The sequence below is a fragment of the Alosa pseudoharengus genome, unplaced genomic scaffold (assembly GCF_046254945.1).
Source record: "Alosa pseudoharengus isolate Yale_2024_CS ecotype anadromous, Long Island Sound unplaced genomic scaffold, YU_APseudo_1.1 YU_APseudo_1.1_scf_4, whole genome shotgun sequence".
Lineage (NCBI taxonomy): Eukaryota > Metazoa > Chordata > Actinopteri > Clupeiformes > Clupeidae > Alosa > Alosa pseudoharengus.
Genome location: NW_027468774.1, coordinates 19469927 through 19484759, shown reverse-complemented (window position 1 = coordinate 19484759; position 14833 = coordinate 19469927). Strand labels below are relative to the sequence as shown.

The window sequence follows — 14833 nt, the reverse complement described above, 5'->3', positions numbered from 1 at the left end:
TTACTTTGAAATGACAGTAATAAGTAATGCATAGTACATTACGATTTGGAAGTAACTTGCCCAACACTGGTTGTAAAAGCGCGTTACAACTAACCCCTCTGGGTCACGTTTGTTATAAGATAAGCTAGCTCCTGCTATGAGTTGGCTACATGTTTCAAAACGGTGTTCATTTTTAGCCAACAAGACGGTTATTAAGATGATAGAAGATTGGAGTCAGTGAGCTGCACCCACAACTCAGTAATGGAAAGACAAGTACCACCTAGACATTTAAAGGAGAATTCCGGTGTGATATTGACCTAAAGTGTGTTGAAACATGATACCGAGTGTGAACGTATGTCTCATAGCCCATCTCGGCTTGTCCCCTGCACTCCAAAATCTGGCACTAGTTAGCCGATGCTACCAACAGCTTTTTCAATTGTGGTGCTTCGGCATCGGGCTAGCCATGCAAATAAATCACTGTTTTACACCATTTACAAGGCTCAATGTATCTCCACACTTCATTGGTAGACTACCGAAGGCCCTGACATTTAAAACGAGACATTGAGAACTTTTAAAAAGCACTGGTAGTTTACTTACAAGACGATTTATACAGACAGTATCTTCAAGAAGTTTAGCGTTTGCAGCCATCTTGAATTTGTGTACACTGTGTACCACTGTGTACCATTACTATTTTTAAAAGTTCTCAATGTCTCGTTTTAAATGTCAGGGCCTTCGGTAGTCTACCAATGAAGTGTGGAGATACATTGAGCCTCGTAAATGGTGTAAAACAGTGATTTATTTGCATGGCTAGCCCGATGCCGAAGCACCACAACTGAAAAAGCTGTTGGTAGCATCGGCTAACTAGCGCCAGATTTTGGAGTGCAGGGGACAAGCCGAGATGGGCTATGAGACATACGTTCACACTCGGTATCATGTTTCAACACACTTTAGGTCAATATCACACCGGAATTCTCCTTTAAGTTGATGTCTTCAAAAGGCGTTTTGCTGCAGATCTACGTGGAAACACGTCCATACTGACTGAAAATTTGTGGAACACCATCTCATAGTAATGTGATTAACTGACCAATAGCATGCCTCGATCAACCCCCTGCAAATAGGGAAAAAGTCCGTGTTACATTTAACCCCGTGTTACTTTGTGCCCCGCGCTCCCCTACTCCTGAAAATCCACTTGTAATTTGAATATTGTATTCGAAAGGGGAGGCAAAGACAATACACTTGGTTGAGTATTATATTTTTTAAAGACACTTATTTGTTCTAAAAAGCCTTTCAAACGTGTCAATGACTTCATTCATTAGCATGATCATAGCATAGCATAGCATCAATGCTAGCGTGTTATGGGCAACAACGACCCAACCTGTAAGAAAACGAAAGGACATGACTCCCGGATTATTTCACTTTTGATTGATAATCCATATCCATTTTGCGAAAAATAAAATAAAATCTGAGGGTTTCAGTTGTTAAATAGGTGAAAACAATAAATGTAGCCATGTAGCTCCATAGGACCCCATGTATTTTGGACTCGCCCGCGATCGCCATTTAGGTGAACTCCAAATTCGGTTTGTATGGGATTAATAGAGTGGGGAGGCTCTCCTTAGACGGGCTCTGATGTAATCTAATGGAGGTGCACTGGCTTGAGTACAGAAAGCACCTATAAAAATATTAAATCTTTTAGCAAACATCACTAAACGGCACAAACACGTTTCAACTGAGAGTTATCTGTGTGTCAAGGAGGTTAAGGGTAACATTAAGTTCCCTCATTTTGCTAATTCCAGTTAAACGGCCAGAACTGTCTCGAGTGTACTCATTGTAGAACTGCTTTCAATGGCCGGACTGTGTAGCTCGGTTTAGCAAGCTAACCCTTTTGCCTTAACATCACATACTCATAAGTTGCATCTGAATTTATTCTCACATGAATGCACATTCCCTACAATGGCCGTGGGAATAGTTTTAACAAGTAATGTGTACCAGTTGGTTATGTTACACTGAAGATATAAAGTTAGCCAGTTAGCAACCTAATGATGCTACCATTGAATATAGCTTCCAGAGAAATTTGTCGTCAACATTGGGCAATCGAGGGTGAATTAAGTTGTTAGCATACACTGGGCAGTTAAGTAAACACAATTCCTTCAAATTATTGTGTTCAGAAACAAGCAGAACTCCACCTGAATGTAAAACGAATGTATGAATGAAGTCTAACTGTTAGCGAGTTCGCCCATTGACTTCCATTGTGTAAGGTTAGCATGCTTTCCCCCTCGTGGGGGGCGGTAACCTTTCTGAACGTCTTAACCGACTGTATGTATGAGACTTGTTGAATTCTCAGATAAAAAGTACGTGTTCAGATGTCTGCTTTGTAGACTAATCCAAAAACCAAACTGTTGTCGAAGTCCAAGACATCGAACACCAACCTAAGAACTCACATTCAGGTGAATCACTAACGTTAATCACTAATTTCCCTCCTGCCAGTAACGTAGCGCAAAAAGTGGGTATGCGCTATATGCGGCGCACACTTATACAATGAGTTTAGTTTACTTATGTGTTATCCTAAGTTAGCCATATATATATAGGCCTACAGTATGGAAGTTAGCAGCTAGCAGCTAACATAACCAAATAGCTTGAAAAATAGCTTGTGTAGCAACGTTACCGTTAATGTTAACCTTAATATAACGTTACTATCTCCAAAAAGTTAGCCTACACCGGATTAGTCTATGCCTTCTACCAAATATCATATCATATCATATATCATCATATAAATTGTGGCATACGGATTTTAGACAAGTTCAACATACCTTCGCGCTTTCACTGCCGGCTTGTTGCTTGATGTGGAGGACCAACGGTTGCAATCAAAGATTCTAGAACACTGTTCCACAATGGCAGGGGTACAAGACTGTTGTCTTCATGTCTTCGCTATTGTCAATCCAACTGGTAGACTATATTATAATGACCAATGACTGGGTTAAAATTACCCAGGCACTGGGTGCAATACATGACTTTTTGTGCTCTCAGCCACTAACCCAGCACCTGGGTCTTAACAATAACCCAGCATGGGTTATGATAACCCAATAAAAAGTAAAAATGTCATTAACCCAGTGCTTTAGTTAAAATAATAACCCAGCACTTTTAAGAGTGTAGCCTAGGGGCAGAGACGGTTGATAAAGCTATAGAATATTTGGTGGGGGCGCCAAAGCGATTGTAATAATAATAATAATAATAATAATATATTTAGTGTATTCAATAAATGTGACAATAAACTTCCTTGTATCCTTGTATCCTTGTATTCTATATGTAGCTACTGTTGTACGTTTCTAAATCATTTCTGCATTTCCTCAATGTTAAATAACGCTAAAATAGAAAAAGAAAGGGAAAATGAGATGACATGTCAAGGGATGCGACAGTAGTTAAATAAGTGGATGGTGAAAAGCAACAGGTAGGATTTAAAGTGTGACGTCTGTGCTTGGAAGCACACACACACACACACACATATATATATATAGTGTATATATCTATGGGAAGCACACGTTTCATGTTCATGTTATTCATGTTACCAGACTAACTAGCGTTTGCTAAGCATATGCCGATTGAAACAGCCTATTCCATTCAGACAGCTAGGTGGCTACCATGCTCATACTGCACTTTTAATGGCAAACTGCAAACAGAAATGTCACACTAGCAACAACTCATTACATGATTCCATTTCCTAACAATGAAGACTCCTTGTAATAACTTAATATTGTGCTGTCAATGTGGCTCAAACAAAGGGTAGAGTTGAATCAGCCTTATCCTTTGTGAGCAACAGCTGGCAAAAGGACGTTACGAGAACCGTTTAGACTCTCTTAAAGTGACTGCGACATTTAACAATGCTTCAAGTTCAAATCGGCAGAATTTCTTAAAAAATAATATGTAGGCCTAATACATTATTGCCCTTTTGTTTTACTTTAGTTGTTTGTGTTTTGTTTTTTTTTTTTTTTTGGGGGGGGGGGGGGGGGGCGCCAATTTGTTGTTGCATAGCCTACCCCTCAAAAAATGGGTAGCTGCGCCCCTGCCTCCTGCAGTATGCAAATGTCTAGCGTCAGTGTAAATCCCAACTCACTTTAGCCAAGTGTTGTATGTAAATTAGTAAAACGAAAGCTACCCAGCTAACTAGCAAGCAGTGTGTGGTGTGTTCATTTACTATTGTCCCAGTGATCACTCTCTGAGCCATGCTTATTAATCATGATATTAGATGTAACGTTAGTTATTATGTTTTTTTGTAAACAGTTTCATTTGTTACTTGAATCGACTTGTTTAATTGAGGTCTGAAGAAGTTTTCTCTAAGGGAGGCCCTGAAGAAATAAGATGCCTTTTATAGGGTTTTGTTTTCCCTAGAAATGTCCAATGGATGTAAACCCATAGCCATAGATGTGTAGAACACACAGTACCTTTAATTTGGTAGGCCTACTAATAACAGTAGATTGTTTCATACTGGGTACTGTACTAGGCCAATAACCTTTTTGTTTTATTTCTAGCAGTAATTACTTCAGTTTTTATTTTATTATGCTGCTCATATAGCAATGTCTACACTGTGTTAGGTCATTGGCTGATCTTTAATAAATGTTTTAACCAGTGTATCAGACTCATTTTGAATTGATCTGACATTAGGTTGGTACAACGTTAAGTAGCTTCTGATGTAGTTAAGCTACTTTTAACACATTTGTGTAACTTAGCTTGCTATATTTCTATAGGTGGTAGCTTTTGTGTAGTGAAGCTTAATTTATTGTTGAGTAACTGATAGCTTAGCTCACTACACTGGACAAGTAGCTTGCCCAACACTGCCTATTAGTATATATGTAATAACCTTATGGTAAGCTGCGCATACAGAATCTATCCCAGAATCTTAATTTCTCAACTAGACCTGTTTTCCATAGGTCCTCGTTTCATTATTTATGTAGTATATGTTTTGCATAAGCAAATCTGGTAATCTACACTACCATTTTAAGTATCCTAACTGGCAACAAAATGTAAACCTTGACGGATCTGTTTAAGACGGTGCTGGGCAGCATGGAATACTTAATTGCCTTAAATGACTTAACACTCAAGTGCAGATTCTACGCCATCTAGTGGCGTAAAATACCAATGCATATACAGTTGTCTTGGACTTCATGCACTTGACCTACCGAAAATGCGTTTCTCATTTTACGCATAGGCCTATCTAGTAGGCTAGGCTACACAACCGCTAATGAAAGCAAACCAAGACATGCTATTGCAAAAGAATATTTATTCTTTTCTCATCGTTCTTTCTCGAAAAGTGCATTGAAGATTTTACAGTTAGCAAAATTCATATTTAAGACATGAGACGCAACCGACTACATTCGCAATCATCATTTTGGACAATGTGGTGCATGGGAGGAATCTCTCCATAAGCAAATACAAAAATCATGTTTTATTAGTTGAAAATGGGAGGTCTTGGGCAATGTTGTTCCTTCAGGGCAAGATCTGTTGGTCAGTTGCAGTTTAGGCCTTAACCAAAGCGGAGAACTCTGTAACAGGAAACAGGCAACAAAACACAACATATAACTTTTTAATGTTACTTACATTCAAATGATAGGCCTATTGTAATCTATCTTAAACAGACACACATCTTCAACTCTTGCCGACGTCGCCAGTTAACCAAATTGATCAAATTTCCCTCACGGGATCAAAAGAGTATATATAGGCTACTACTTAGTGAAACAGGTCGACTAATACTAGAAACCATATCACAATTTCTGAAGCCTAATACTGTCGTTATTTTAATTTGTAAGAATTGTTATTCTTGCAGTGGTTGTTGATTAAGTAATCGAAAACATACCGTCAATTCCGATCTTGCCATCGCCATCACTGTCGCCAGCTTTCAAAAACGTTTTGGTCTCGCCATCAGTCAGTGCCCTTGCACCCTTGCAGAAGTTTTGAAGGAACAGTCTGTAACAGAGGTTAGGTATCAATATTGTGGCTTTCGATACTCTTTTGTATATTTATTAAAAAGTATTTCTTTATTACTACATCTTCCTTACTTCAACTCCTCCTCTTCAATGAAACCACTCTTGTCCTGATCAATGATGGCAAAGGCCTTCTTCAGCTCATCAGCAGATTTGGCTTTCAATCCAACATTGCCAAAGAAAGTCTTGTGGTCGAATGAGTCAGCAGCTGGAAGATACCATTCTACTGTTAATGCTCTTTCCACATTAAATCACATGGTACTTTTAGGTATATATGTAACACATTCATGCGTAACGCACGTTACGTTACCTTTGCAGGCGCTCAGGGCTGCAGTGACGTCCGCTTCCTTGACCATGCCGGCTAATGCCATTTTAGCTGTGTGAGAACAGGGACATCAGAGTGACCTAACTAACATCTTTGTTACTGACAACATGTAGACGGTACAGGCTTTTTGTGGTCACATTTCAAGTTGGTTTTCCCCCTGACTGCTATATTGTTTAAATATGTGCCACTCTCTATTGTAGATGAGCTATAAAGGTTTATGGATATTTGACCAAATCTTCACCATTATATATTCACAGTAGTGTAGATTCTATCCAGATATTCCTTTAAGGACATTAAGGGTCCCCAAAAAAGTAGTTCCCAGTGCAGCCTCCATGAAATGATAACAAAATACATTCCTCTGACGGTTTATAGTCCGAGGAAACAGAAGAGGTATAAGGTGAGTGGGGTTCTCAAAAATGTGGGTTTGAGTTTCTTGTTTGATATTTTCTGTGTTCTTTAGGGTCTTGGCACCCCTGTCTATCCCAAATCCCGCTCATTTCTGTCTCAGAATTGTGGAGTGTCCACTCACCTCAGTTTTCTTTGGTGGTAAGGTTGGATGAGAAGACTCGAGCAACTGCAGTGCCCCACTAAGGCTAGCACCGAACCCTTATATACTATCACTCACCTGAAATATGAGGCTTAATGTAATAGACACCAGATGGAGGGGCTTGCTTAAAATGTGTCCCGTAGACAGACTGGGCTATTTTTAGCTTTATAAATTTGCTTAAAAGGTGTGCTTGAGGAAAGTCCTTCATATCGCGCCTTGCTAAGGTTACACACTACTGTTATTAACATTACTAGCGAAATTAATGTTAGTCTGTCAGGGCAACGATTTGTTCAACAGTTCTGTAAAGATGACTAGGTGTCAGACAGCAAAAACGCATTGCCTCTGAATCACTTGTGTATTGTCTTTGGTCAGAGCATACATTTACATAAATGTAACATCTGCAGACCTCTCACTAATTGAAAGGAAACTTCAGAGTTCAAACTGTTATTTTAAGTTAAAGGTTATGATGAACATCAATTTACACAACCTCGTAGGCTATGGTGAATGATGGGCAATGCGCCTTTTAGATTCTCAGTCCACGGATCCCGTGTTCGATGACAGTTCGTGAAAATTGAAACGCCAAAAATGCCTATTGATTACATCTACAACGTTCAAACAGATAAACAGGTTTCATGGAATAGGGATATATATTTATGAGATAGGATATCAATCTCTCAAAGGAGTTTTCCTTGGGAGTAATTCTCCCTAATGGCACTAGAGGGCAGCGCTCGATTATTGGACAGAAAGTGTATGCTCCGATTTGATTATGTCGTTTTGTCTTAAATGGTATCTCTAGAAATATGAAACAAAGCCTTTGATACAACTTAGGTTAATTACATGTAACAGTATTGTATCATCAGAACAGAGATTGCTTGGGGCACATTTCTTTGGACTTTAATGTGGAAATATCCCCTGACTAAATGCAACCCTTAGGTGGATGACAAAGATATCCTTTGCAAATTTGCTTCAGTGATCCTTCACTAAGCCATTAGCCATCCTCTGCCTTGCCTGCGTGCCAGATGGAGCATCTACACCTCAAGTCTTCTCTTGCCAGTGGGTTAGAGTAACAGGGTTACTAGTTGTAAGGTTGACATGATCATTTCAAACACCCAACACAGAAATGAAGATACACAGAGATAAATAAAGCTATCATCACAAGTCATGTACACCAAAACTGTCATTTATTCCTGGGTTTTCACTCTTCCCCTGGAGTGCAAAATAGATATTACAATTGCACAAACCCTTGTTGAGAACATAAAATACTGTACAACTGAAGAACTACCAGCAATTAATTAGAACAATCTTGCTCAATATTGCTGAACTGTCCAAATGCAACTCATAAATAAGGTATAAAAAATATGCAAATGTTGGAAAAATGGTTGCTTGCAAGGAGTGCTTGTTCCAAAAGAAGCGGATCTTGGTCAGTTGGTATTTAAGCCTTTACCATAACAGCAAACTCTGTAAGGGGAAACAGAAAAAAGAAAAACAACAGTTAGGCTGCTGGAGGTTAAAATCAATCTTTTAACAATGTAAAAACTCTGCTATGATTAAAATATAGTGGAATATTGTAAACCATTGTACTTAAAATGGCAATATATAATTACATGTATATCATACACATCCTATTTGTGGTGGTCCAATAGCATAGATTTATTAATCTAATTATGTAACCAGAACAGTAAAGATCTAAGATCTTTTTGAGATGTTGAAAAGTTATACCATCAACTCCGATCATGCCATCGCCATCACTATCACCAGCAGCAAGGAAGGTCTTTGTCTCTTTATCGGTGAGGGCTCTGGCACCAGCCTTGAAGTTCTGCAGGAACAGCCTGGGAGAGAGAAAGAGAGTATTTCATGGGTTTCTGAGTGAATATCATTGATGGTTTACTCACACCATCTGGATAAAGGTAGGAGTCTCATCATTTTTACTTGAGCTCCTCTTCCTCAATGAAGCCACTCTTGTCCTGGTCAATGATGTAGAAGGCCTTCTTCACATCATCAGCGGACTTTCCGCTCAGACCAACCTTGGCGAAGAAGCTCTTGTGGTTGAAGGAGTCAGCAGCTGTGTGACAGTATGAGCAGGACAGTTGTCGATATTTTCGCACCTATACATGTCTGACCAGTACTCGATACACAAGTTGAGTAGACGTCTCAAATGTTTTCATGAGTTTAATGTAATACATTCTCTACACAACAGCAGAGAAAAAACTGGCATAGTATGTTGTTATTGCATTACATGAAGCACAAAGAGTGGTTTGAAAACTGGAATAATATTTGATCATTACAAGAAGCACAAAAAGTGGTCAGTTGACTTACCAGCGCATGCATCAAGTGCAGCAGCAATGTCACCGTCAGCGAGAAGTCCGGCAAAGGCCATTTTTGTTGATCTGGTCAAATGATAAAAACAACACATAAGAAAACATGCAAGACATTGTTGTGTGGGCAATGTAGTTTTGCTATTTGTCAATGTCAGAGTTTAGATATGATTAAATGATAGGTATGTTGTAGGCTACTAGTACATTTATGGGTCTGGGAGTGAGAGCTCCCATGAGTCTTACTGTAGTTCAGTAAAGACTTGAGGTTGAATGATCAGTGTTATCCCTTTCAAACATTACACACAGTTCAGAAGTGGGAGAGCCAAGCAAGTTGGTCAATATGCCGAGGATATAACTCAGGGATATATCATCTAGCCCATTAGCAGACACTTTACCCAAAGTCACTAATATGTGAGGTGGGAGATATTTCACGTGAGCATGTCTTGGCGCTCAACCCATGATTTTATACTCTACTCTGCCAGATGAGCTACACAAACGACATCCGATTGAATCCCCTTGCAGGATGATGTGTTATAATCTGTAGACAGCTTAATAATGACGCAAAGTAACAATCTAACAATTGTTAAAAGTATCCGAAATAATATCAAATAGCTACTTAACTTGTATATATATATATATGTAGCCCCAATGTTGGCCTACCATAAAATGACATCCAAAACAATCAAACAAGCGGCCAGTATTCAGACAATAAGAAACCAGGAGCGCTTAACAAATCTCGATCAAGACTGACCAAATAATAAAATTCTATAAGAAAGTCGTCATTAGAAACAACCAAATCCTCGGTGAAAACGTTTAATGGCAACGATGCTCAGTTGCGCATCACTGCATGTGGCCTATTTCGAGGAACCAAAGACAGAAATCCACTTAGAGGGTCAGCATGATGCCGGTAGGTCAAACCATCGAAATATTCCATTAATTGGCTGAGGCGCATCCTCCCGCCACTTGGGCATGGCCAAACGCATCTCACTCACCTTGCTGCTTTCCGAGGCGAGTGAAAACCAAAGGAGTAAGTCGAGGTGTGCTGGGTGTCTCTAGAGTTCTTGTTTATATACCCCCATCCCGTTCCATTTACAGGCCTTTGAGGCCGGGTAACTGATATCCGAGAGACGCACTGGTGTGCAATAGTTTCAAAAAATGCGTCCAGTAGTCAAGTTGGTCTATTTTTATCTTTACAAACAAGTGATGCTCTGAAACCATGTGTGTGACATGTGTAGACACTTGAGACATCTATTTGCAGCTGTATAGTTTATTTATTATAGTATGTTTATTCAAGCATATTCTTCAAGAACAGAATTGTATTTCCAATTCAAGTAATAAAACAAGAAATACACTTCAAATATATTTATAGATAGAGATTTCCACATATGTATCAGAAGATTATGTTTCTGTCACCAAGGCAGAAGGTTTGGTTTCCAGAAAGGCATGTCAGCATTAAACAGGTGCTACCTCATGATTTCTAAATATGGTGTCAAATTTCACGTCAAAATGTGTGATGCATGGACGCCATTTGTTCATACTTCTGATGTCTGATCTACTGTCAAATGAGGTCGTTTGCAGTACTTACACCTGCTGAAGCACTCACCAGTCCATTTCACATGTAATTGTTTGCTCAGTACTGAAAGGGTTGTGAATCAGAATAATTCCTGTGGGTATTTCTTATTGTTCCTGGCTCTAGCACTCAGACCACCTGGAGCCAGGAAGCAAAGTGAGGTGTGAAACATCAGCTTTTGTAGACAAGGGAGAGTTTTAATTAAAGAACAATAAAAGGTGACCAGACCTGATGGTATTTCCAACTTTTTCCAACATAGAGTATAGGAGGGTCAGCCATTCCACCTATACATCTTCAAGCAGTGTTATAACAAGAGGCCCCGTCCCCACCCCCATTTTGCTTGTAACATGTTTAAGTCAAGGATATTCCCCTGTTTTAGAGATACGGGTGGATCTTTTGGGTGAAGCTTGTCTCTCTCCCTTGATGCACATCACTGAAAGAATAAAAGCCTGTTTCCTAATTGACCATCCTGACTGAGTTTCCAGATAACTGTGGTACTAGGAAAATTACCATCAGTACCCATGTATAGCCCAGGGAGGGTGCACATGGATATACTCTATGCTGTCTCTATGATTAACCTACAAGCCTGAAATGATGATACATGCCATGTGTGTCTATCACCTAGTCAGTTTATAGGACTTTGACTGAGTCTGCATTCTGTTATTGGCCTATGGGGTCGTCTCTGTAGTCTACTCGGCATTTGAGTGATTATTCAGTTAAGTTTCATATAGTTGGATATAACTCATGATATTATATGAATAAATGAATTCCCTCATGGGTTTAGATTTAGCAATCAGCTTTGATAGAAGATAAATATGTATTTATGTTATTAACTTTAGTGTTAATGTTATTTTTATTCAAAAATTACACCCTCAACTACTTCTGAACCATGACAGACAAATATAATAAAACCCACTTAACACTGATCCAGTTCTTTCTTACAGCTGTAATCTGTAGCCTATACTAATAAAGAAAAACCAGCATATGGAATCAAAGGTGCCATGATTATTTTCCCCATAAGGAACCATCAGTTAGTCGGGCTGTAAAGTTCATACAAAGATGTACATCCTTGAGTGACATAAACAAATGTGTGATTTCATCATCTGCTGGCTCGCAAGATCATTCTGCACTTTGACTGATGTGAAGAGAGAGTGAGATCTCCTGTTACAGTGTCTCAAGTCAGATTTATGGACACATTGAGGCAGCATATAGCTAAAGGTTTCGTATAACATAACTGGTGAAAACTACTGATTGAGAGTCTGCAGAAACTGAAAGACTTCATGATCTGCATGACAAATTTGAAAAGAATGTGTTTGTGCTATCTGGAAGTGTTGCTGTTTGGTTTACCTTTTGATCACATGCCGGTCTCCTATAAGGACTTACAGTGAATGCACACCTTTCCCCTTAATTTATTAAGCATTGCTCTGTATGCCCCAACAGTTTATCACGATCTGACAGATATTTGACACAATCAAGAGAGTTAAACTTTAGTTGATTAAAAATGTATTGCTTCATTGTTTAAGTGAATATACCTTTTCTGTGGAGATGTTTGATATTTCCTCAAAATGTATACAACTAAGAACATAACATAAAGGTCATTGTGGTGTGTATTGTAGTCCTTACTTATCATTCTATTAGGTGCCAACAATGACAGGAATTAAACTATTTGCTCAATTGTTTTAAAATCAGATTTTTGGCTTTATTTCTCTGCAGGGTCAAATCTTACCCAGCTGGTAATTTGGAATGCAAATAATGTTTGTCTCCAAAGGGTTAGGCCTATAGTTTCCAGGAAGTGGTCAAGGCTGTAAACAGCCAAGCAGCTTTCATACCAATAACTATGCAGATGCAGTGAGACAGGTATTTATATGGCTTGCATCAGTGTAGAACTGTAACACACATTTCTTTATTGATTTTTTGGGTGTTGTTTGTGTAGGCTACTAGTGCAATATACTCTTCATACACATTACACTAACAAAACAACTAAACACTTTTTTAAGGTGGACTTGAATTTAATTATTCCACAGGCCTTAATGAAGTTGTTTGGTTCAACTCTTTGTTCTTTGAACCTTTACACCTTTATGGCAGTCACTGACAATATCTCCATCAACAGAGTAACTGAAGACAGGTAATTCACCATCTTCCCTCATGACAGCCAGGTCTTCAGTTCATCAGGGAACAGAACTCTGTGAGGTGGAAACAATGCAGCACTGAGAGGCGAGGCAATGGGAGATCAACAGCAATGAGAGGCGAGGACACAGAGATCGACCTGCTAGTTGATATATTCATTGCTCAATTTTCTATAACTTAATTTTCACATTTGGTAGTGATATGAAATTAGATATATGATCCAAATCAGTCAAATCAGAAAACATTTGACTGATTTGGACCATATATCATTTACATTTAGCCATGTGCACTGTGTGTTTCAGAACTCAAAGCTGCTGCAAAACACCTGTATATTTCTGGCCACCTGCCATGACACCCAACCTGTCCTTACATGAAATCACAATCACAGTCTATTGAACATCGAACATGTAATACCATACATGATAATATCACCTGCATACTTCCAAATCTTATATCTAATCAAACCTTCCATGCCGATCTTGCCATCTCCATCACAGTCTGCTGCAAGCAGGAACGCTTTGGTCTCAGCCTCAGTGAGCTCCCGTGCTCCCGAGAGGAAATTCTGCAGAAAGAACCTGTAGAATCCACAGGGAAACAATCGTTAGGGTATACAGAGCAAGCTTTTGGACTTGATGTACTGTTCATTGTGGTCTCAAAGCTAAATAATGCTGTCCTAAACGACTCCTTAACCTTTCATCAAGTCAGATCATGTCTTACTTGAGTTCTTCCTCTTCTATGAATCCACTCTGGTCTTGGTCTACAACTCCGAACACCTTTTCTCTCTCTGGTTGTGGTCTGCCACAAAGCCCAGCAACCTTGAAGAAGCTCTTAAAATCAAATGTGTCTGGTCCTTTGATTGAAGAAGAGATGTCATAAGGAGTTAAACAGGGGCACAGATGGAGAGTTAATGGTAAGTGGGTTTGAATGGTGGGGTGTGTGCTCAATTCTGTACATCATCTGCAAAAATAATCTTCTTTTAACAATCTTGTTTTTCAGCGATAACAATTATAAAAATCCTTCTCCTGATCTCACACATTTTTAAACAGTGTGGTTTGTCAGTCTATCCAATCAGACTAATTCTTATATGTAAATAATTGATTGTGAGTGGAATGTCTGGCGTGATTTAAACTCCTGCAGTATAAACACAGAACCATCTGCGTGGTTACCACTCCCTAGCCCCCTGGCTGCTTAGTTACCTGGTGCCACCCTTCCCCCATGGTGGACCCTGGAGTGCAAAATTTGTGTATGTGAGTTGTGTGTTTGTGTGTTTATGTGTGCGGTTAGAGTGGAGTTGTGTGTGTGTGTGTGTGTGTGTGTGTGTGTGTGTGTGTGTGTGTGTGTGTGTGTGTGTGTCTATGGATGCATATAGAGCTAAATACTCACCTTGACAAGCGTCAATTGCATTTCTGATGTCATCCTCTTTCAATACACCAGTAAAAGCCATTTTAACCTTAAACTGCATTATTTGTGAACAAATATGAAACAGACACACACCCACATACAGACACACACAGACAAACGCAGACACACACATGCACGCACACACACACACACACACACACACATACATACACTGATTTGACATGTTGTACATATGAACATGATAAAAAATTATGTTGTATTGCAAAATATGCTATTCAGCCATGCAGCCTTTGTATCACTGTGAGTTTGAAAGAATACAAAATTTACATATCTTCATAGTATCATATCTGGACTTATCATATTTCTGTACATGCCTATATGACATGTAACATATTTTTTAAAGCACATCTGCAAAAAAGCAAAGGACTCACCACTTGATGCTGTGAAATCTGTCTCCTGTCCAGTGTTTGCCCAGTTCAAATCTAGCTTTGTGATGCGACAGAGAGCGTGCATAGCATCTCTGTCAAACCTATGGGGACCTCAGAACACCTCCCTCCTCATTAGTGAATCAGAGCAGACCACTGTAAGAGCCTTTGGTTACCATCTCTGAAAGTTATATGGTGGAGTGTAAGTAAT

The 14833-nt window shown here is 39.2% G+C and overlaps 3 protein-coding genes across 3 annotated transcripts; all 3 read right to left on the bottom strand.

Moving 5' to 3' along the window:
* Nucleotides 1–5234: 5234 nt before the first annotated feature.
* LOC143101885 (parvalbumin beta-like) lies at nucleotides 5235–6851 on the bottom strand. The gene is made up of 5 exons (XM_076265168.1): nucleotides 6806–6851; nucleotides 6262–6327; nucleotides 6027–6159; nucleotides 5825–5934; nucleotides 5235–5513 (listed from the first exon to the last, which is right to left on the bottom strand). The coding sequence occupies exons 2-5, from the start codon at nucleotides 6320–6322 to the stop codon at nucleotides 5488–5490; spliced, it is 330 nt and encodes a 109-aa protein (XP_076121283.1). The 5' UTR covers nucleotides 6323–6327; nucleotides 6806–6851; the 3' UTR covers nucleotides 5235–5487.
* Nucleotides 6852–7987: 1136 nt separating this feature from the next.
* Nucleotides 7988–10208, bottom strand: LOC143101884 (parvalbumin beta 2-like). Its single transcript, XM_076265166.1, has 5 exons — nucleotides 10131–10208; nucleotides 9140–9210; nucleotides 8753–8885; nucleotides 8543–8652; nucleotides 7988–8281 (listed from the first exon to the last, which is right to left on the bottom strand). The coding sequence occupies exons 2-5, from the start codon at nucleotides 9198–9200 to the stop codon at nucleotides 8256–8258; spliced, it is 330 nt and encodes a 109-aa protein (XP_076121281.1). The 5' UTR covers nucleotides 9201–9210; nucleotides 10131–10208; the 3' UTR covers nucleotides 7988–8255.
* A 2606-nt stretch (nucleotides 10209–12814) lies between these two features.
* Nucleotides 12815–14757, bottom strand: LOC143101886 (parvalbumin, thymic-like). The gene is made up of 5 exons (XM_076265169.1): nucleotides 14629–14757; nucleotides 14219–14291; nucleotides 13553–13685; nucleotides 13301–13410; nucleotides 12815–12891 (listed from the first exon to the last, which is right to left on the bottom strand). The coding sequence occupies exons 2-5, from the start codon at nucleotides 14277–14279 to the stop codon at nucleotides 12869–12871; spliced, it is 327 nt and encodes a 108-aa protein (XP_076121284.1). The 5' UTR covers nucleotides 14280–14291; nucleotides 14629–14757; the 3' UTR covers nucleotides 12815–12868.
* Nucleotides 14758–14833: the final 76 nt, after the last annotated feature.